The sequence below is a fragment of the Lagenorhynchus albirostris genome, chromosome 7 (assembly GCF_949774975.1).
Source record: "Lagenorhynchus albirostris chromosome 7, mLagAlb1.1, whole genome shotgun sequence".
Lineage (NCBI taxonomy): Eukaryota > Metazoa > Chordata > Mammalia > Artiodactyla > Delphinidae > Lagenorhynchus > Lagenorhynchus albirostris.
The window spans coordinates 113,500,078-113,524,191 of record NC_083101.1 but is presented as its reverse complement, the minus strand read 5'-3'; the positions used below and the strand labels follow the sequence as shown (position 1 = coordinate 113,524,191).

Sequence of the window (24,114 nt, the reverse complement as noted above, 5' to 3'; positions counted from 1 at the left end):
TTCAACTTTCAGAGAAATAACTACCAATCACTGCAAAATATTTATGGACCAGCTGTGACCTGCCAAGCAATGTGTTAAGACTGTGTAAGCAGCTCTTTGTAGGAAACCGCCCTCAGCAGGAAGCCCCTTTCCCTGTCACTTTAGCAGAGTTGCATCGTGACTTTTCACCAGGCGCCCCATGCTCTACTCATCTCCGGCCCAAGTACACCTTTCAAGTCTTTAGATCACGCAATACTTTGCCTAACGTATCGGTTCTTTCTGCAGATCAAAGAAGGAGGAGAGAAGAGTCAGTAATTAACAGGTGACCAGATCTCTTCCCAAGCTTCCCCTTCAGTAATGTCCCCAACAAACGGCGTGATCGAGAGAACACCTAGAGGAAGATGACGAGGATTCCACGAGCCTGCACATAGTGGGGGACGGCGATGACCCTGACCCCCCATCTCAGTGATTAACTGAGATTACTCTCCTCCTTCCCTTTAAAACTTCCATGGCCGAACAGAATCTCAGAGGTGGTTTTGGGGGAACACTGAGTCCGCCATCTCCCCCCATTGCCGGCATCCTGATTAAAGGAACCTTTCCTTTCTGCCGACATCTGTGAGTATGTAATCGGGTCCAGCGAGAATCAGGACCCGAGTCATTCGATAACAACTGGACATATTAATAAAAAGAGGAAAATGCACGGTCCCTGCTGTGAGAGAGCTTAACAATTTAGGAATAAGACAGCAACACATCATAATCGACCTACTAAATACTGCAGCGTAGCAAGAGCCCGGGAGAAAGGGCACTAAATCTAAGTGGGGCATGAGGGCAAGCTTCAGAGAGGCACAGCGAACTCATGAGCAGAAGCTCTGGGGGCGAGAGGGAAGGAGGGACCTCAAGGCAGAAGGGCCATGTCACGGGAAAGTGCAGGAGGACGTGGCACTCTTCACGCAGGGAGAAGAGTAAATATTGAGTATTGAAGGATGAGAGTAGTAGAACGTGATCTGAAAAAGTGAGGGCAAAACTCCAAACATGGTGGTCCACCAACAATGGCCCAGGAGAAGGAACAGTGAGTGTGGGTAAGTTAATCAATGAGAATGTCAGCAAGAGTGGTGTCAGCTACACCGCAGGGTGGTGAGCCTCGGAGCTCCCAAGTCCAAGAAGAAGACCTCTGCGATCGCCCGAGGAAGATGCGGGCCCGTCCAGACCAGGCTGCCACTGAGGATGGGAGGGTGGGAGGAAGGAAAGACGCATCTCAGACGCAGAGTCATCAGAATTAGACACCGAGAACAAGGCAGGAGCCAGGAGCACACACAGTTCTCCGAAGCACAGAACCGGCCTGCAAATAAGGGACAGCTAGGATGTCTGTATAGCCCAGTGTACACTCCTGTTGGGACTTGTGACGTATTTCAGCCTTCCAACCACCAGTGTGTTGAGTCACGTACTCACATTGTCTTCTGTGTCTCAAGGGATTTTCTAACTTTTCGAAGTTTGCTCTCCATGTCATAGGCCTCCTTATCAGCCTTGAGGGGCCTTCTGCTCTGTTGCTTTATCTCTAGGAACCTTTTCACACTTCCAGCGCTTCTCTCTACAGCCCCTAAATTAAATCTGGAAACAAAGGAAAAGAACGCTTGCCTTGAAAGTAATGTGATAAATACAATTCAGTCATATAGCCATCCACTGCTGTCATCCTGACACACAGCTGTTGAGTTTTTAATCTCCACTTTTATGAGCTTCATCCTGAACAGGCACACGAGGTGTTCTGGGTCGGCAGACCCATCATTAACCGCCTTACAGGAAACAAGAAGTCCCCCCTGGGGCAATGGCAAGCAGAGCCCCCAGAGATTTCTCCTGGAAGAGGGGTCAGGCACGACACAGGCAAGGAACAGATAACAATGGATTTTCTCTATTTACAGAAGAGAGATGTTCCTTCTTCCTCTCTTAAGAGGTGAGAAAAAATTGTTTTACTCCTTTTTATTTATTTTTATTGTTATTGTAGTTGTTCTTGTGTCTAATTCCACTGCTCTTTACGTCTGTCTTGTAACAGCATCAGAGACCCTTAGTGTTAGATATTTTTTTTTCCGAAGTATAGTTGATTTACAATATCATGTTAGTTTCAGTTGTACAACATAGTAACTCAGTATTTTTGAAAATTCTATTCCATTTAGGTTATTACAAGATCAGGGCTATCATTCCCTGTGCTATACAGTAGGTCCTTGTTGCCTATCTAATATATAGTAGTTTGCATCTGTTAATCCCAAACCCCTCATTTGTCCCTCCCCACTTTTCCTCTTCCCTTTGGTAACTGTAAGTTTGTTTTCTATGTCTGTGTGACCGTTTCTGTTTTACTTACACATTCATTTGTATTATTTTTTAGATTCCACATATAAGTGATAGCATACAGTATTCGTCTTTCTCTGTCTGACTTATTTCACTAGAGAATATTATGGTTAGTGAAATAAGTCAGATTTCTTGACGGCCAAATCTTTTGTGAATTTTAGTGCCTCCTTTGCTTTTCTCTGTGTGTTTTTGTTTTCAGTTTTATTGAGACATAATTGACATATAACGCTGCATACGTTTAAGTTATACAAAACATGACAAGTTGATAAAGGTAAACATAGCAAAACGATGACTGTAATAAGGTTAGTTCACAAAACCACCACCTCACAAAGTTACCTTTCTTTCCTTTTGTGGTGAGAACATTTCAAATCTACTCTTAGCCACTTTCAAGTATGCAATACAGTATTGTTACCTGTAGTCGCCATGATGGAATTAGATCCTCAGGACTTATTCATTACATAACTGGAAGTCTGTACCTTTGACCAGCATCTCCTCCCTTTCTCTCACCCCCATGTCCCTGGAAACCACTAATCTACTCTGTTTCTATGAGTAAGGCTTTTTCAGATTCCACATACAAGTGAGATCGTACAGTAAAATTTTGCTCTTTTAGGCAGGATGGAGAGAATTGGGGGTTTTCATCCTCACTTCTTGGATTGTGACTATTTCTTTCTAGGGACCAGGTAAACCCAGGGGTTACTGGCCTCTACAATCCAGAAATGTCTCCAGAGTCTGGGCTTTATACCTTTTGAAATGGAAATACCTAGGGACATATGGTCCAGACTTCCTGGCACCTTGGGATTTAAACTAGCATATTGCAAGGCTACTTTAATTTTATGTGGGGTAATTGTGTGCATAAACATTCGATCTCTTTTGTAAAAAACCTAGGTATTGACTGAAAATTAACAAGACCTAATTAAAAATACACTAGTTTAGAGTAAAAGGAGAAGAAGAAATGGAGAAGGAAAACCAAATAAAGAAGGTGATATGTAACAGCACAAGTAAAATTATTTTTGTAAGAACTAAACTAGAAAGGTGTAGTTTTAAATCGGCACTCTAATAACAAAAGGGCACCAAAAATCGTATTGAACACTATTTTACAAGAGTCAAGTTTGTGTAACTTCCCTCTACTTAAAAGAATGCATCTAATACAAATTACAACCAAAAACAAATTAAATGACTTACAAAAAAAACAGTGCAGGTAACTTCTCCATTTGGCTTAGCTTTTCAACAAGACGTGGAAACATACGTGCCATGTTTTCTGAACTAACAACCGAAGGAGGACGAAGATTCCTCAGGACCATTCTGGCCTGTAGCAGTGAAAAGAAAATTATTGTAAGTTCTGCGTAATGAAGACATGAATTCCTGCCTCTGGCTAAAACATTTTCATAGTTATCTAATCTATATTTCTGTGGTTCTTTAATAGACTATGTAACAAAAACAAAAATAATGAAAGTATAAAATAAAACATTGCAAAAGAACCATCAAAGAAATATATAAATCAACATTTATATATCATATACGAGAGAACAAAAAGATAAACAGTAATACCCACGCACATGCGCGCGTGCAATTTAACATGCAATTTTTTAAGGCAACACAAATCAGTCAGGAAGAGGATCATTTGGTAAATGATGCTGGTTCCACTACATGGCAGGAGGTGGGGTAAATCAGTTTCTCTCTACATCATGTAACATATATATACATGATATAAGTTTCTCTCTATATCACGTATCACTTACAAATACATTTTAAAGGTTTTTCTTGACAAAATAAGTGGAATAAAATATAATTATATAGGAGCAGGAGGTTAGTTAAAATAGAATGGGAAAAACTCACCTGAGAAAACTCTAATATATGTCACACCCCCAAAATCAGAAACCGTAATATGTGACAACAGAGCAAACTCCAAAATAAAAAGACCAGCAACTTACTTAAAACAAATATTCGTAACTCATACGACCCCGGACTAAGGCTGTAATACAAAAATAGTTCCTACAAATTAAAATAAAAATCATAAAAGAAAAAAAAACTTTCCAGATGAAAAAGAGATAAAGGGATGAAAAGCTCTCCTCAGCTGCTGTCACTGTGATTCCCGAGCATCATGACCAGGAAAGGGCCCCTCTGTCCTCATCCGTCAGAACGTGGAGCACACGCCAGGGCACGGACAGAGGACAAGACAAGGACATAGGTCCTTTCTCTCTCTCTAGTCTATCTCAGAATCACTGGACTTCGTGCTCAGCTGAAAATCCTACAATGGAAGCTGAAGATTAAAGAAAGCCAGAAAATAGTAATGACTGCACAGCACAACTCAAGGGGACAAGAACACAGAGGTGCTTCACCCAAAACATGTGTGATAATTACCTCCTGGACGTGACCGCTCTTCACCCAGCCCGTCAGTTCTGCCTTTAAGCTCTCTTCATACTTTCTAGCATCCACCTTTCGAATGACTATTTTATTCTTAAAATGAACGAATTCCTCCGGACACAACTCCTTGAAAAGGAATACCACAAAATTCAATAAAATCATGCAAGAAAATCCAAAAGTGTTTCTCAGCAATATGTCTCACTAACAGAATTACAAGCGTCTTGAGAGTAGAGGATGAACTTCTATCTCCCCAACATTTCTGGTGTGTAAACCTAATAGGATGGTGAACTCTTAAGGCAGAATGTGCAGCAAAACCAAACAGGAGATGAACAAAGATGGACAGAGAGAAGGGAGGGGCGCGAGAAGAGAGAAAGGCAGGAACAGAAACCCAGGACCCAGCACATAGGAGGGGAGATGAAAGGATTGTCCTATCACAGAAAGTGAAAGAGGAAGCCTGCTCAGGAGTTCAGGGGCATTCCACCCAGTTACAGGAAAACACAGACCGTCAGGAGGAAGGCTGTCTAGAGAAGGGGCGACCTTATTTTGCAAAGAGTCCACAGGTAACTTTCAAAGATCAGATGCAAGTGATTAGAAAGAGTGAGAGCTTGTCTTTGTGAGCAGCAGTTACCATCCACTTCAATCAATTCAAAATAATTGCAGAATTACTATTTACCTGAGCCCTGGGCCAACCTTCCCAGAATTCAAACATGGTATCATAAAGCTGGATCATTTCTCGAGGCGAAAGGGTAAGATCAGAAGGGAATCCAAACTTTTCAATCTATGTTTAAAATAAAATTGAAAAATTTAATATTCCTTCTATTCCATCTGACGTTCCATCCTCTGCCTCAGCATCATCATGAACCCAAAGACACTGAAAACAGCACTGATCTAACATGCTCAGTAATGGCTCAGCGCAAACAAAATACTAACCGAGAGTGTCCCTGATTTACCAAGAGAGAAAAAAACTCAAAAGCCCACCGAAAGGTTTTTATATTTCCTAAGAGGTTTCAGCTGAGCCAATTCTCTTATGAGGGCTGGGAGGCTCAAAGATCTGTGGACTCAGTTTAGACAAGAACACACAGCCTCCACCCTGTAACTGGAAGTGGAACTGATTTAATTATGAATATGATTCCTGGCTTTTGAGCACCAAGCCAGGCTAAAAGGGGCAAATCTGATTTTCTCAAGTCCTATGATAACTTGAAGGTCACCTTCACGACACTCAAGGAAACTTCTCCCCAGGTTACTGACTTGGTTCTGCTAAGCCTTCTGGATATCCACGTCATTATTTTTCCACAAATATTTTAAAATATAAATTAAAAATTCCTGTTCTCCAAAACCCTTTACTGCAGTAAATGCTACTGCATTCAACCACTGTTGCTACGAATCCACTGCCTGTGAAACTATGATCCCTGAGACGCTGGCAGGTTTTCTTCAAAAGAAAAGTTGAGGACAGGGGGGTTTTATTCTAGGAATAGGCTTCCTCAAGGGTTCTCACTGGAAATGTTAAATCTCCAAGAAGGGGCTACAGTATCCAGATTTCTCCAAAATTATTTGACAATAAGAAACTTGTTTTCGTAAACAGCTACTAAGTTATGAAACTCAGGTTTGGAAGTTCTGGGCTAAAAAAAGCCACCCCAAACAATACAGCTGAAAAAAATTGTTTAGTAGGATGGAAAGTGCAATCAAGTTTGAATCAGAAGGTCTAGTTCTAATTCCACCTCTAAATGCCAGTTCCTCATCTACAATATAGGATCAAAATATCTGTCCTGCCACCTTACAGACTGTGCTAAAAGCAAACAAGATAAATACATCAGTACAGGTTTTTCAAAACTTTTTAAACTAGTAGATAAATAAGTCTTGAAGAGCTAATGTCCAGTATGGTGATTACAGAAAACAAAGCTGTATTATGAACACCAAACATGCTAAGAGACTAGATCTTAATTGTCCCACCACAAAAAAGGGATGCGGGGCTTCCCTGGTGGCTCAGTGGTTAAGAATACGCCTGACAATGCAGGGGCCATGGGTTCTATCCCTGGTCCGAGAAGGTGGAGCAATTAAGCCCGTGTGCCACAACTACCGAGCTTGCGCCCTAGAGCCCACGAGCCACAACTACTGAGCCCGTGCACCACAATTACTGAGCCCGCACGCCTAGAGCCCGTGTTCCGCGACAAGAGAAGCCACTGCAATGAAGAGCCCGCGCACCACAAAGAACAGTAGCCCACGCTTGCCACAACTAGAGAAAGCCTGCGCGCAGCAACGAAGACTTGACGCAGCCAAAAATAAATAAATAAATTTTAAAAAATAATAAAAAGTAAAAGATGTTAAAGAAAAAGAAAGGGATGAGGACTCAGACTTGACACAGGTGGCAGACACACTGCAAAATAAATGTATCAAATCAACATGCTGCACCCCTTAAACTTATACAAGGTTTTATGTCAAACGTATTTCAATTAAAATAATCAACCAGGCTTTGAAGGAGGCTTGTAAAAATCTATAGGATGCAGGTGATTTCCTGGAATCACTGTTCAGCATCTGAGTCTGAGCACTGAACTGACTGAACAGAAAAAACTACATTTTGCCAAATAGTACATGAATATGTTATTTTAGAATGTTAGCATTTTCTTCTCTTATTATTACTACTTAAAAGTGGCAAATTATTTTGCCTAAATAAAATAAATCCAAGAACTATCGTAATTTTTAAGACACAAATCTTCTGTTTTGGTCACGAGAATGCTTATGATTTCTTAGGGCTTTTAAGCTTTTAAAAAAGCCTGCGTGTCCTTTTTTCTACCATGGAGGGCAATTCTGCCTTTGCCACGGATTTGTTGTCAGAATTAAGTTACGTAATACGTGGCACAGGCCTAGTAAACCGCCTGGCACGTGATCGGTGCCTCAACTCTCACTGTGACTGATGAATGACCAACCTACAGGTCTTAATGTTTTTAATCAATTTCAGGACTCGATGGGTAAAAGCTGGGCATTCCCTTCAGCTGGTCTTCACGATACGATAACTTACGAGCTGGTAAAAAACTGAGCCAGCCCAGGTGTAAAAGGAAGAGACATAAAAGGTCACAGATTCACACCCTCCTTCATTTATGAACACACAGCATTACTCACGATGTTGTTTGGGCAAATCACATCGTCCCCAACCTCGCAGGTGACGGAAGCACTGCTCCACGTTCAGGCGAAAAAGACCAGTGGCTCGGCTCCTCCCACGCTTGCTGGGGCTGACACCGTCAGCCCACCCCACCCCCAGCAGCCTGCAGCTGTCCCTGGGGGGCCGGATAACTCTCCACTCTGCCAGAAACGAGCCTCATGTGAAGGTGGGCACTCCCTCACCTCACTCATCCTGCCCCCCTCCCTTCTGGGACCACCCTTGTGACAGAGCTACAGAGCAGAAGCCCAAGGGGGACGGCACTACTCTTTACGTTGCCACAGTTCGTTACACTTTTCCACGCCACCCACTCTCGCACATCAATCTGAGGTCTACTACACAAGATCAGGAAGCATCTCTTTCAGAAAGGCCGACTTGCTTTTTTACCACTGATGCTTTAGGAAACATCCCATACACACAGCTGCCAAAATACATATTTAACACTGTCCAAGGCCTGTTCCTACTGCCAATGTCCGGGAGCCTGAAGGAGACTCAGGCAGCAGCGTGACGTTTGTAGAGGTCACGTGGGGTTACAGGAGCTGGAGCAGCTTCCCAGTTGATTCATTAATAGGTACTGAGATAGAGGAAAGGCACTTGGACCAAAATGCCCACCTCGCCAAGTTCTCCCAACCACCGTGCTCACTGCTGTTTAAAGACAACCTTCCCTGAACCATCTAAACACAACAAGTGACTGTGAAAATACTACGCTACTTAAAAACACCAGGAAATAATGTGGAAAGAGAAGAGAAAAGGAGAAGAAGACAGAGAAGGGAGTCTTATCAATTTTTGGGTTATCATCACTATTCTAGTTTGGGGATGTGAGTTCGGTCACAGGAATTTTGTCTACATTTTAGTTTTCTTTAGAGTGTAAACAGAGCCACTGCCGCACAAAAGAGAAAGTTCCAGAATAAAATCCTGTTGGAAAATTACTATCGCTAGGATTCATTCCATTGCTTTTAGAAGCTACTGCATCACAGCCCAAAGGCTATAAAGTGATTCTCACTCACTCCCTCACCCAGGCATTTGTCCACCAGATTGTCCAGAATACAGTGATACGACTGCAGGCTCTGGAATCGGTCTATCTGAGACTGCATCCCAGCCCCACCCCTTCCTCAGTGGTACAAGTTCTCTCTGCCCCACCTTCCTCACTTGCCAAATGGGAATATCAATACAGCATGTATCCTAAAATGGTGATGGTTAAAAGAGACAAAATACGTAAAATTCTTAGAACCCAAAGTAAGTGCTCCATTTGGGTTGGCTATATTTGTGTAATATACATTTTAATTTTATATACATAGCAGTTAGTTACAAACTACAAGGACACAAACTCTGTCTTCAAGGACTTAGTCTAGTAAGAAGACAAGCATGTAAAGAACTTCAGCAGCAAGCTGGCCATAACTGTTGTCATACAAGAAAAATATAGACAAGGTGCTACGGAGAGAAGACTCCATCCAGCTAAGGAAGTCACAGAGGATTCTGGAGAGGTTTCCCATTAGAAGAATCATCAAAGATGAACAGAGTCTGGACAACGGGCACTTTGCATCTGTGCTGAAACACTCCAGTTTATATACAAATCATGAGGGCTTCCAGGTAAAATCCATCAAGTGGATGAACAGAAAGGACTTGGGGCCAGTTCCTAGAAGACCTGGGAAGCCTAGCTAAGGAGCTGTGCCTTTTGCCGGTTCCAAAGAAAAGCCACTAGAGGCTCGGCAGGATCAGAATCATCCTTACTAATTATTTATCTAAATTAGCTTTCTGATCCAGATGACTATTTAGGCAGAACATGGAACTACTCCCTGTGACATCAAGTATCTTAAATAAAGAAACCTCCATGTGCCTGAAAAACTGTCCATTTAGAAGGCTCATCTGACAACAGAATTTAGAGTATATTTAACTTATCCAGTCTTGGAAGGAAGGCAAACTATTGCTTAATTATCACTTTGAGAGGCAACCAGAGCTTTAATGGGCCATTCCTGAGAACAGAAGGAAAGAGGAAAAATAATATGCAAGAAAAATTAAGAAATCTTCCCCCACTCAAACCCCAGTGCGCCACATGAGGTCCCCTTAAGACCTCCACCTTACTGATTCACTACCAAAAAGTCATGTGATTGCTATGTTAGTGAAAAGTGTCTTTTCCTTGTTTGACCTAATTCACAGCAATCAGATTCTCACACGTACAAGGTACTGTCCACACACAGTTGTAGCTGCATTAAGAGAAGAGTTAGTGTCCTTGAAGGTGGACAGACGCGACACAGGTGCTGAGAAGAAGGAAAATGGGCAAAGAATAAAGAAAATCGACTCCAAAAAACTTCAGGTTAAGATGTTCAGTCATTCTTAAGCTTTGCAGATATAGACACCACTGAGGAGCAGATGAAAACTATGAAGTTATTCTTGTTACTCTTAAAACTCAGGTTCAATATCTGTTACAGAGCATCGATTCTGTAATTCTGATGAGTGTCGCCCAGGCAGCTTTGCAATATGATACAAACCACCGATGTGGCTCAGAACAAACATGGCGGAACCATCACTCACATGGTCCACGGTCAGCGCAGCGCACGGGTGAAAATGGTCAAAGGAGATGTCACGATTGTTTACTGAACATATGTGCTTCTCTAAATCATTGTATCTCTCTGCATAGAGCACTGGAAATGAAGAGCAAGGATTTCCAAATGAATGAACACACAATGGCTGGAATAACTTGAAAGGAAAAGATAAAATTCCTATGAATATGTCAAACATACCAAGTCTCACTTTATACGACTGCTTCCTCAGTAAGTAGTCTCGGTGAGAACTGGCGCGGCAGCCGGCATTTCTTGAAGAAGCAGTATTTTTTTCTATCATACTGTCCGTTTGTTTCCAGTACTGTTTTATGGATCGTAGCCACCTTAAAAATTTAAATTACATATTATTTAGGCAGAACATGGAACCACTTCCTGTGAAAGGATTTTAAAGTACTTTAAATAAAGAAAATTTTATGTGCCTTAAAAATTACTTAAGGGAATAGGCCCTGGAGCCAGATGACCTAAGATCGAATCCCAGCCTCCTTACCATGGGCTGAAGCTCTTGGTTGGATCACAAAATCTCTCTGGGCCTCATTTTCCACATTTAAAATGGAAATAATAATAGCAGTATGGAAAAGACTATCTAACAGTAGTAATGAAAATAATAAATCATAAGGGTTGTTGGCCATTTAAAATAAATTAACATACGCAAAGCAGTTAGAACAGCACCTGGCAAATAGGAGTCTTTGCTATAATTGTTGTTGTTAGTGGGCAAAAATCTAGCCCCGTGGATAAATAATATGGGGTTTTCAAATAATAAGGCTTCACTATCTTTCTAAACATCTACAAAGTGGGACAACGTAAGAAATCTCAAGGTCCATGGCAGAGCATGTCATTATACCACTTTAATTTTATTTCTTGGTAAAGGACAAAGAAAAAGAAACATAAATCGATAACTTCCGGTGAACCTTTTTTGAGATATGGGGGAAATTTCCTAGTCAGCTGCAGATCCAGCTGGGAGAACCCTTGATTTTCCTTTATAGAGTGTGGGCTTGCTCAGCACCTGCCAGGAGGGGTGACTCTGTTCCTTGAATATCCAGAGATAAGGTAATAAATTCACCAGAAAGTTATGAAACTCTCCAGAACCCAGATAGAAAGCATGACATTCAAACATTCAAAATAGATAAGCATTGTATCCGGACTAGAAGCTAATGCCTACTCGGTGAGATGCTCCGGGTTGCTAATGGTAGCAGAAAGGGCCAGGAAGGGACAGCGGATCATGACAAGGAGATGCTCCCAGACTTCTGCTCCAATTTTTCCACCAAGACAGTGGACCTATTAAAGACAAAAATTCTCCATTAAAAATGAGCAGAAGGTCTGAAGAGATATTTTTCCAAAGAAAACAAACAGATGGCCAACAGGCACATGAAAAGATGCTCAACATCACCAGTCATCGAGAAATGAAAATCAAAACCACATGAGATATCACTCGCCTCTGTCAGAACGGCCACCATCAAAAAGAACACAAATAACAAGTGTTGGCAAGAATGTGGAGAAAAGAGAACGCTTGTGCACCGTTGGTGGGAATGTAAACTGGTGCAGCCACTGCGGAAAACAGTATGGAGGTTCCTCAAAAACCTAAAAATAGAGTTACCATATGATCCAGCAATCCCACTTCGGGGTATTTATCCAAAGAATACCAAAAGATATACCAAAAGATATAAGCATTCCCCATGTTAATTGCAGCACTATGTATAACAGCCAAGACATGAAGCAATCTAAGTGTCCACTGAAGGATGAGTGGATAAAGAAATTGTGGTATGTATATGCAGAATGGAATATTATTCAGCCATAAAAAAGAATGAAATCTTCCCATTTGTGACAACATGGAAGGACCTCAAGGGCATTACGCTAAGTGAAATAAATCAACAAATCAGACATAAAAAGACAAATAATGATCTCACATGTGAAATCTTAAAAAAAAAAAAACCCACACACAAAAAAACAAGCTCAAAGACATAGAGAACAAATAGGTATTTGTAACAGGTGGGCATGGGAGAAACGGGTGAACTGCTTTCGTTTGTTTTAGTTTACTTTAAATAAATTAAATAATTTTTCAGTTGATTTAAAATCAGCGAATGAAAATAAGACAGGGAAACCTGAATCATCATACATGGTCTCCAATTACCTTTAATCAACCATGCCAAGTTTACGTAAATATTGGCAAATTCAGGCAAGAGAAAATCTTGACACAAATTCTTTTAATTCCCATAACCAATCCATCAATAATTCCTCTTTATCTTACTTTCCAAAATGTCTTTCAGATCTAAGTATTTTCTCCATGTCCACGGCCCCCAAGTCAATCACGATACCCTCCTGGCCACCCTCCTAGCTTCCCAGGCCATCCCCTGAACACTTCACATCACAGCCAACAGATACGTCTCAAGGATGAATTCCATCAGGCCATGTCCACAATTAAATTTCTTCAATATCTTCCCATTGCATGTGGAACAAAATATAAACTCCTGAACAGGGCGTATATGTTGTGCTGGGAGTAACCACCCCCAACCTGCCTCTCCAGCTTCATTCAAGCCTCTCTCCCATCCTGCCCTGACTTTCCTCCAGACACACTGAACTTTGCTTTGTTCCCTGACCACATCTTTCCTACCCCAGAGCTTCCACATATATTGTTCCTTCTGCTCTTACCCCCTTTTGAACTTGCAGAGTTCGGTTCAATGTCGCCCCATGGGAAGACTTTCTGACCAGCCACCGCAGAGCCGTCCCCCTGCTGTCTCCCTGCCATCACCACAGTGGGGTCACACTGATCCATCTCGTCACCATACACACCGATGCGGGCTGCCACCGTCATGGGTAGGCGTAGCTGTCTATCCCCTTTTTTCCAATGATTCTGTGACTTACCCTGGGCATTCCCAGCACCAACAGTGCCTGGCACTGTGGAGATACTCCTTATATATTTGCTGAATTAACGAATGTCCTTTGACCAAATAAAGCAAATGGAACTAGATTTAGGGAAGATTCTCAAATATGGTCTCCTTTAAACAGATTAAACTATGACACCTGGCAATCAACTGGAAAGAACATACCATCAGAGCCAGACAATTAAAAAAAAGAAAAAACTTCCCCTGCCCATTTGGCTTTGCCCTAGTCGGATAATACACCAGCCCGTCGGCTTTACCCTGACATAAAATTGGGAAAACTGAGGTACCCCATGTCACAGCATTTCAAAGCTTTGAGACTAGAGTACAATTCAAGGTTCTAGATTGCCAAGACAAAGCTGTTGGATTTTTTTTTCAATATGAATATTCAAGGCCTTCAGGATGTAGCATATACAGAATGAGCGAAAAAAAAAACACAGTAAGTCAGATTCAAACCAATCAAAGCACAGCTCGCTTGGTAGCTTCAAGCTTTACAACAGGAAAAATTACGTGAAATACAGGCTTATCATCATTTTCCCCTTTAAACTGAAAACCCCTTGGAGCAAAAGAATTCTTTTATAATGTTTTAAGTCTCTTTGAATAAATATTCTTAATTCTGCTGTAAAAACTTTCTCAATATCCTTCATTTGCTCTATAAACGTCCATCATTTTCCATCCTGCTCTCTCTGCCCAGGGAAACTGACCCACAGAGGCTACTTCAAAAGAGCTCCAGTGCTCTCTGGTTCCATTGGCTTTGGCCAAAGGAGAGCCTGGGCAAGAGACCTGAAGGAAATGAGGGTGAGGTCTTTGTGCCATTGGCCGCCTTCCTGGCAGGTTACCCTGAGCCAGGTGTGCTCCTCGGCTAAGGCAGCTGCCCCTTGCAAAGCAGCCAGCACACTCAATCTCCCTGTGGGTCTCATTGACCATATCTTTCCTTGTCCCTTTAGGCTGAGGGGTAACCTCCTCGCCCTGGGCTACTGCACTAATGGCACAGTTCCCCCCGCCCACACACCTTTGCAAAAAGCTGTTCTTGAATTCGTCCATTTTGTGTGTGTCGTCTGTTTCCTGCTGGGACCACAACTGACAAGATACTGTACATAACTGACATCATTGTTATAGCCCCAAACTCTTTGCTTTGGAGATCAAAGATCAGATTTTTGGAATCTCTGTCCAGGAAAACTTATGCCCTGGTGGTGAGTTCTACTCCTCTGAAACAGTGGTCACCAAAGACAGCTCCTCTGCCATCCAGAGGTCCGCAGACACAGATACCCTGTCCTGAGCCAGAACAGGAAAACGGAGCCCAAAGACTGGCGTGATTCACAGGGGAAAGACAGTGTCCTCCGCAACCGAAACTCCACGCAGACGATGAATGCCCCGAAGCAGCAAATGTCTTCAGTGCGGCGCTTATGCAACCAGGAACTCAACCCAGAGAAATAATACCAAACCTACCTCATCAAATATAACATATCTGATCCTTTTCACCCACGTCTGGCGATGCGGAGCTAGCAGCAGAAGTTCAAAGCAGGCAGGCACTGTGATAAGTACCTAAAAACAAAAGCATTGTGCAAACAAACACTTTTGAGCACTTGCTACACCCAGATGTAGTTCTAAGAATATAAAAGAGAGAGTTAAAACTCCTGAAGGGACCTGCTGATTAAGTAGCATATGATATATTTGTTTGAATCTTGTGACACTGCAATTTTTATAGGTCAAAATGGTAAGATATCAGATTTGAAGTTTAAATTCTTATTTATAAGCATTCACGGTAATAATAGGAAGAGTTCATTGTCGCAGGTTTATTCCTTCAAAATCTGACCCCGAGGTTCAGTTTAGGTTGAAAACCGTTTATTAAAAATGAACAACTATGGAAGTTGGGAGAGGATGGGGCAGAGGGAGAAGGTGAACTTCAGAACACACCTGGTGACGCGTTGGCCCACCTAGCTTGGACTCTGGAGCGCATGGCGGCCATCAGTGCTACTCCACACGCAGCCGAAATGGCCAGTGTCTCTGCCGCAGCCCCGCTCAGTCCCAGGGTGCCAAAAGTGGGCCAGCACAGGGGCCGACAGCCGGCCTCTGTAGGACCTCACGCCCTGCCCCTGGGCAGCGGTGCTCTTACAAATGGCGATGTGGGTGTCACATCTCACATCTACCATGCAATGTGCTAGAGTCACGTTTTCACTTTCTGTTTAGCTGTAACTGTTTTCAGTGAGTTTAATAAGGACGGAAACTGTCTGATTTACGTAACACCATGAAGTCCATCCATAAATACAACAGTTTGAAATTATGATGAGTATCCTTCCCATCAAGAAAGGTCAAGAAGCAGTTATTCTGAATGGAAATGAGTTTGTCAGTTTTTATAACATGGGGTTCTTCAGATCATTTTCGATCCACTTATAAACCAAGATGATGCCATGAAATATAACTGAAATCTGCAATCAAAAGCTAAGTGTCCCTGAGAAAGATGAGCTCCATTTCTTACTCTCTGGAATATAACACTGTTAAATTTTCTCTAAAGCCACTTCATCTTTTATAAATTCAAGAAAATTACTTCTACAAGCCCTTGTCAAGATACTGCATTTCTACTGAAAGAGACTTCTAAGTACTATCATATAATTCAATAACAAATGCATTAATTAGTGTATGTCCTACCTGGGAGTTTAGAGCCTCATGACGATAGTCCCGTGTAAAAACACCGCACAGAGATACACCGTTTGGCAGATTTTTGCTAAAACGATTCTCAACAGTTGCTGCCACCTGATTGACAAGGGCCTGATTGACAGGGGAAAATATCCATTAATCACATAATAAAGTACAGGGGAAACCTCGGAGAGAGAACGACAGGCACTGTCTAAAATTACGTACTGCTGGGAGGGCAGGAAGCTTCATCACCCCTTTCTCCTACCATCTGCCTAACCCACGGGCTGTCTTTGAGCTCTGTGACTACACGTGAACTCACTTATAACCTCAACCCAATGTAAAATGGGAAAACCCGGCTTCATCAGAGGGAAAAAGCAGGAAATGTTGCCCACGCATGACAAACAAACAGCTGATACCTGGGCCACCAAGGCTTAGAAAGAAACCGTGAGTCTATGTAGAACGGCCAAGGAGGGCAGCCGGGATGGACGTGTGGTTCTCGTATTTGGGGGCATCCCCAGACCACTACCTGCGAGTGTACAGGGGACCCACACCCCGGACTAGGCAGGTGGTGGCCAGCGAAATCTGAGCGTGTGCAAACCTATACATATCTCTGTATTTCACACTCTATGCCCAAAAAAGTCTCACCTAAATTAAAATGTAAACTTTAAAACAAAAGCATAAAGACACTAGAAAGTGGACATTTTCATATATTTGAGCACACTCGGAAACACTAAACGGAAATACTGATAGATCTGACTACACAAAGATATTAACAAAATATCATTGATATAACCGCAATATAGCAAAAAGATAAAATGACAGAAGTATATTGGTTATACTTTACAGAGAAAAAGTAATATACTTATTATACAGACTTCTGGCCAATCAATAAAAAGGCAATGCCCTTCCACTACAAGAAAAAGAAAATGGGCAGATGTCATGAACGAGTAGTTCATGATTAAAGAAATATCACTGCCCAGAAATCATACGGAAAGACTCCCCAATCAGTGATCACAGAAATGCAGATTTATTATGAGATGGAAATTTTTACCTAGCAGTATGGCAAAAAATGTTTAAAGATCATAGGAATGTTGGAAAAAAATAAGAGGATATATATACTTCCATATACTGTCAGAGGGAATAAAAATGGATTTAAACTTTTAGAAGAGTAATTTGGCTTCTAAAACCTTTGGGTTCTAAAACTTTTAGAAGAGGAATATGTATTGTGTTGAATTACCAATTCCACCTCCAGTAAGCTTCATTTTTCTTGACATATTTTATTAATTTCCTGCTATGAACACTTACTGCTTTCGTAACCGTGAAAAACGAAAAAGTTACAATCAAAACTAAAGTGCTAATTTCAACTAATCATGTTGATCAGTCTGGTTCTGAGCCCGATCCCAAGTCACTCAACGCCACATTTTCCTAGGAACTAAAATGGAGTGAGATCTCATTTTAATCTGTAGAATCAAAGTTATCCCAAGTAAATCTGCCTTTCTTAACAGTAATCGCATTAAAAACAAGGGGATGTAAATGAGGATATGCAAACTTATACTTCCTGTAAATCAGCCTTTCTCCTAAATGACAAAGATCATACTTTCTGTATTTAAGCTTGGCATTAGGTGGTTCCAGCCATAAAAGAAATATGGCAAAGCCACCTGGCATGAGAAACACATCAGGCACTGACGCCCAAGAGCAGACAGGATGCATCCCATCAAGGGCAGAGGCAACGCGGGGTTCCTAAAGACTCAACATTGCCCGACATAGTCGGGATGCTTCTCTCAGTTTGAGCAAAAAGCTGAATGACAAGATCACAGGACCAAACCTCTGCCTCACAGTGCTCTAAGGGAAGTATTACTTTGGCCTCTCGGACTGGAAGGAGAAAATGCAGGTTAGAAAATAAAGTGAGACGCATGGAAACAGAACAGGCTGGTGGTTGGCTAGGGTGGGGCTAAGGGCGGGGAGAACAGGTGAAGGGGGTCAAAAGGTACAAAGTTCCAGTTATAAGATAAATAAGTCTGGGGATGTAACAGTGACTATCGTTAACAATACGGTATTGTGTACCTGACAGTTTCTAAGAGAGCAGATCTTAAAAGTTCTCATCACAAGGAAACAAAAAATGTATAACTATATGAGGTGATTCATGATTCATGTTCACTAGAATTATGGGGGTGATCATTTAACAATACATACAAATATTGACCATTATGTTGTACACACGAAACTAACAGGTTACACGTCCATTTTATCTCAATAAAAGTGGAAAAAAATAAATGGCGAAAAAAAATAAAGAGAGCTAGATCTACCACATGACTATGTGCATTAAACTAAAAGAGGAGGTTCGGGAGTGAAAGAGAAAATTTAAGTCACTTGAACAACCTCCCAGCCCCCAGACCTACCTTGGTGGGGGCCACATACACGACCACCCCATCGTCGCCCTCCCGTAGCACCTTCTCCATGCAGTAGTAGGAGGCGTAGGTCTTCCCTGAGGACGTGGGGGCCACTATGACCGCAGACTCATTCTTGTCCACGACATCCAAGAGCTCTCGCTGCAGGGTCAGAGCACCGTTGTGTCAGCGCCACGAGAAGCACGTTAGCAAAACAAATACCTTAAGACACTTCCAGCATAATTCTCTGAGCCGCAAAGGAGTGGCTGCGAGTTGAAAACACACCAAAAGATACACGGGAACTTGTGAAGAACTCACGGCCTCCCCCAGAAGAGAGAATTGCAGTGCTTTTAAGCGTCTGGAGGTGGGTTTGTGTGTGAAAAACAGAGAGAGGGTCTGAACAAAATATCTTGTCCTTGGGTAGATATTCTTTCTGATTACTTGTCATTGACTAAGTGCACAACGGCTCTGAGAAATGAAGATCTAAGAGTATGTATTTTTGTAAGGGTGAAAAAGTAGCTGAACAGAAAAAAAAATCAATGATTAATCATTTTACTACTTATCTTGTACTTTCTAAATAGAAGGATGCCAGCCTGTACTTTGGAGGGCATGTGGGACCTTCATTAAAACAGACTCCCGGGACTTCCCTGGTGGCACAATGGTTGAGAGTCCGCCTGCCGACGCAGGGGACACGGGTTCGTGCCCCGGTCCGGGAAGATCCCACATGCCGCGGAGCGGCTGGGCTGGAGAGCCATGGCCGCTGAGCCTGCGCGTCTGGAGCCTGTGCTCCGCAACGGGAGAGGCCACAACAGTGAGAGGCCCGCGTACCGCCAAAAAAAAAAAAAAAAAAAAAAAAACAGACTCTCATCCCTTTAGCCTATGCTTTTATTCATCAAAATGAGGACTAGTGAAAGGATCATTAGCCTGTGTGATGGGCAGAAGATGGAAAAGCCCCCCAAAGCCCCATCCTGCACACTCTCTGAATCCTGGTCCACTCTGGGTCGCACCTCAGAGCAAAGGCGACATCAGAAGAAGTGCAGCGGAGGCGGGCGTAGATACCTGGAGGGTCCTTAGCTGCTTCGTGTTCTGCACTTCAGGAAGGAAGGACCTGGTCCCCCTGCCCCAGAACAGCAGGCAGGGAGTTTCTGAGGCACTCCAGCATCATCAACACAAGGACTATAAAGTCAGATTCTGATAAGACCATCTGTTAGACTGAACCTCTGAAATGGCATTTTCATAGCCAAACATGTTTAACTGATAAGGTTCGAGGCGATTTTATAAGGTTGAATCAATGCAGAAATGCACCCTTTTATTCCTAATTTTCTAGCCATCAATATTAATTTTACACTTATTTATAGAAAAGTAGCTACTATGGTCACGGGTACAGGCTGTAAATATCTAAACAACTGTCTCTACTGTTTAAACTCCTTGAATGTCTCTGTCACATTTCTATATTTACATAGGATATCCCGCAGACACAGGGAAGCCTCCATAATGATACAGTCGGATGACAAAGACAGAACTTCAAATATATACGTGTGAATCCATCAGAGTACCTCCAAGAAAATGGTCTATTTATTAAAAATGGATGATATGAGAAATTCACTTTCTTTAAGTGGGAAAAAGTCTACATTTGACATTTCCCATGACAATTTTAAATAAGATGACTCAACATGAAGAACTTCATGCCAAATGTGCTGTGTGGAATCATGAGAAGCTCCTGAGATCAGATTTAATAATGAAATACAAAAATGTTTCTTTCATCCAGTCATTACCTGCCAGGTGTCAGGAATAAAGTCCTGGACTCTGGGGTCTGGATCTTTCCTCTCATCTCGTACCAAATACTGGCCCATGTACTGCAGCTGAAACCGAGCCGGCCCAATGCCAACTGAGTATTTGTTCTTCTCCTTCTCCTTCATGTCATTTTCTGTGACCTATAGGAGTTTACAAGCCCATTTTGAAAGTGATTGTAAATTATAACATCCTTTAAATGATTAAAAATATTTTTTAAAATAAAATAACTGAAAACTAATTTTTATGAGAAAAGCATTTTACCGTCTTTCAAAGTTTGCAATATTCATTGAAGAAATCTCTTACCACCTAAATCATTATCTTAACTAAGAGTAAATAGCACACATCAAGATCTTCAGATATCCATCACGGCACTTGAGCTACAACCTGATATCAAGACAACTGAACAGTCGCAATATAGTTTTTAAATGTTTTGCTAGAATTAAACACAGGATTAGTTGTAAGGGTCTGCAGAGACTATCTGGCATTTTTGTCCAGAGAAGCTTTTGTAAAATTTTCTAATTCTAGGTTACTTCAAGTTGGGGGAGCTGGATTACTAATAATGATTATGAACTTGGAGTAAATATTTTCAGTGAAAAAAAAAAAACCCAGGTAACTGTGCTTATAAGACACTTGAGGTGCACCTAATAATTACTCTACTAGAATGGAGCTATTCTGAAAACATTACCTGCGCTGGATGCAAAGTACTTGCCAACTCCTCAAATCCTAAGTACCTAAGGCATCTGGCTATGAGTTGCCGATCTGCCTCTTGCAAAAGTTCTGGGTATTTTTCCATCACGGAGTAGATCCTTTTCATCATTTGAACAGCTATACTTAAATCTTTTGTGGTTTCACCTTGGTAAAGAATAAACAGCAAAACTGTTATAAAGGCCATCAAAAATAATAAATGTTTGATTGTCCAAGATTATTCACTCAGGCTATCAACCTGACCCAATTAAATTCATTGTCTTACTTAGCATTAATGGAGGTTTTGGAATACAGAAAACTCAATAAAATGAAAGTGCAACTAAACACATTCCGACATCTCTGTGGATAACTGAGATGTAGCTCTGTAAGTGTTGGGGGAAAAAGGACAATCTTGTAGCTCATGATAGAAATAAGATCACTGAAGCCCAAGTTGGTCTAAGTTCTAAGGAATACAAATCTTTCCATGTCTTCTCTACTATGTTCAAAGAAAAATGTCCAGATGAGTCTAAATATCTGGTTAAAAACTTGGGCTTCCCTGGTGGCGCAGTGGTTGAGAGTCCGCCTGCCGATGCAGGGGACGCGGGTTCGTGCCCCGGTCCGGGAAGATCCCACATGCCACGGAGCGGCTGGGCCCATGAGCCATGGCCGCTAAGCCTGCGCATCCGGAGCCTGTGCTCCGCAACGGGAGAGGCCACAACAGTGAGAGGCCCGCATACCGCAAAAAAAAAAACAAAAAAAACTTGGCAACATTTATTGAACCCTAATGGTGACCAGAGATAAGTATCTGGTGTAATCACTGGAGCCTTTAAACTCAATCAGTCTGTTACACCTACCAGATCCAAACCTTGCTAATCCCTGTCCATTTCTTTCCAGTCACTTACATCCTTTCTAGTCTCCCTCACGGCTGGTCTTTTCATACTTCACATGTTAGGGCAGTTTTGATTCGCCCTTTCTTCCAATCAACCTACATTTTATCTATTTAACAAATATTACCAAACACATGCTGATGCTATAAAGGCTACAAAAGAAATTTAAGCCACTGTTAATCCTGATCTCTCTCAGGGCAACTGCAAATCCTGACACAACATCTTAGAGAGACCCACAGAGGCCAAGTCTTATGCTTCTCACTGGGATGAAATCCGCAGCGAAGTCTGTCGTTGCAGGGGCAGATTGAAGTTTGTAGAATGACGGGGTAGGGGGGAGAAGAACCCCCAGTGACCCCGTGTTCAACAGGGGTGTGGAGACGACCAAGACAGACCGGTCAATGAGGTGTACTCGGAAGTACTGTCAGTTTGGAGGCATACTGGCCCCTCATCATTTCACCTGCCATCAACTTACACGTCTCTATCCAGCCATGTTTCTCTCTTACCTGCCTCTTCCTGCCTCTTCTTTTCTTTTCTACTATCTATTGTAGCAGTTGTAAAGTAGAGCACATGGAAACCACAGCAACTCCTGGAAGAACTCAGCATGCCAGGCGAACATGATCCGAGTTTTGCCCAGAAAGAAAATGCTCGCGCTTCAGATCTCAGAGATGAATGACAGACTCTCCCTGGGACCTCGCCATCTGTGGGTCCCCTTAACGAGGCCCACAACTCTCTAAGTGGTTGTTTGTAAACTTTGACTGGGAATTGATTTGAATTTTTTTATTGGAGTGTAGTTGACTTACATTGTTGTGTTAATTTCTGCTATACAGCAAAGTGATTCAGTTATACATACACATTCTTTTTCATATTCTTTTCCAATAGTTCCCTGTGCTCTACAGTAGGACCTTGTTGTTTATCCATCCTATATGTACTAGTTTGCATCTGCTAATCCCAAACTCCCAATCCTTCCCCCCCCCCTCCTTGGCAACCACAAGTCTGATCTCTATGTCTGCATGTCTGTTTCTGTTTCGTAGGTAAGTTCATTAATGTCATATTTTAGATCCCACATGTAAGTGATAAGGAACTGATTTGAATTTGCTTATGAATGTGCTGTATCTTTGCTACTGGGGCCCCATTTGAGACTTCATTGCTCATTGATAAAATAGAGGTAGTAGTACTGAGAGGACTTCTCCAAGGACAAAATCAGATAATGCATCTAAGGCTTCCTTAAGCCTTCTAACACAGACTTCCAGTTAATAAATAACAGTTATCATCATTAGATTTTTATTCTTTTCCAATGTATTCAAACAAACAAATCAACAGGAACTCACAGCCACATACCTTCACCACGGCAATGTTTTTTCCACGCTCTCAAGCAGGCAGTAATCCCCACCATTTCAACTCGAAATTTCACTGGGCTACTTTTACATGATTTCAAAAAATCTTCTAGGTTCTTTATTCCAGAGTTTAAATTCTCTTTCATTTCCTCCTCAATAGAAAAGGACAGAACATTCCATTTTTTCTCTTCTTTTTCTTCTTCCTTGGCAAACAGCCTCTCCTTATTCTCTCTAGTAATTTTTTCAGCCTTGGTCTCCTGCCCCAAAAAAGAAGGAAACATGTCATAAAACAAGTTGGAAATAGTCCAAGATGCCATTGCATGAATGAGACAATAGTTTTAAGTGTATATTGATTATTTTGAACATCATCCCACTCTTGACAAGGCACAATCTTCATTTCAGTGTGTATTTCTTAACACTGAAGCCTCTGTGAATTGAAATCTTTGGACAATCCAACTTAATGACTATAAAGCCTCTGTGCAGACAATTTTTCTAGATTTCTAAGTGGTGTAGGTTATAAATTGAAGAGTAACTGTAATACAATCAGAAGCACCAGGACCCTGGTTTTTCTGTCTCCTGATCTCTCGGGAATTGGTTTTCCTCTTTCATTCCCCATGGTCACCTCTCTACCCCAACTTGTGCTTCTAGATATTTCTTCCACAAAGCCTTGCTCAACTCTCCCAGCCTAAGTACGTATTCCTCCCCTGCCCGGACGTCTCTCTATCAAATGCTCATCACACGCAATGCAGTTGTGATTTTCCTTGTCATGAGACGGGAATGTGCAATATTTGTCGGTGTGTCCCAAGCACAGCACAAGTTCATCCTCTTTTATGGGTGAATGAGGAAGGGGCAGGTAGGAAGGAATATCATAAATAAACCGGTTTGCTCTGTCTAGACAAGCATTTCCAACCAACTTACACACAATATAGACCCACTTCTACTACACTTTTACCTACTTGACTTATTAATGTGCAAAGAAAATTAGAGAACTGTTGTATCCATAAGAGAACACTGACAAACCTTCCCTTATTCTACTTAGTCATGAAACTCATGTCTAAACTTTGCCTTTAATGAAGTCAATTTTCATTGTCATCACTTTCTCAGTATTTAATTCGAA

The 24,114-nt window shown here is 41.9% G+C and overlaps 1 protein-coding gene across 1 annotated transcript in view; it reads right to left on the bottom strand.

The window, feature by feature from the left end:
- Nucleotides 1-24,114, bottom strand: part of DDX60 (DExD/H-box helicase 60) — a 57,024-nt gene that overhangs the window by 6,357 nt on the left and 26,553 nt on the right. Inside the window, exons 13-25 of the mRNA XM_060153637.1 lie at nt 23,002-23,254; nt 20,778-20,944; nt 20,074-20,232; nt 18,311-18,460; nt 15,924-16,043; nt 14,724-14,819; nt 11,558-11,673; nt 10,579-10,721; nt 10,370-10,479; nt 5,357-5,461; nt 4,681-4,809; nt 3,502-3,626; nt 1,429-1,587 (exon numbers count right to left, since the gene is read on the bottom strand). Coding sequence (XP_060009620.1) covers nt 1,429-1,587; nt 3,502-3,626; nt 4,681-4,809; nt 5,357-5,461; nt 10,370-10,479; nt 10,579-10,721; nt 11,558-11,673; nt 14,724-14,819; nt 15,924-16,043; nt 18,311-18,460; nt 20,074-20,232; nt 20,778-20,944; nt 23,002-23,254 — 1,832 coding nt within the window. The remainder of the gene's footprint in view (nt 1-1,428; nt 1,588-3,501; nt 3,627-4,680; nt 4,810-5,356; nt 5,462-10,369; nt 10,480-10,578; nt 10,722-11,557; nt 11,674-14,723; nt 14,820-15,923; nt 16,044-18,310; nt 18,461-20,073; nt 20,233-20,777; nt 20,945-23,001; nt 23,255-24,114) is intronic.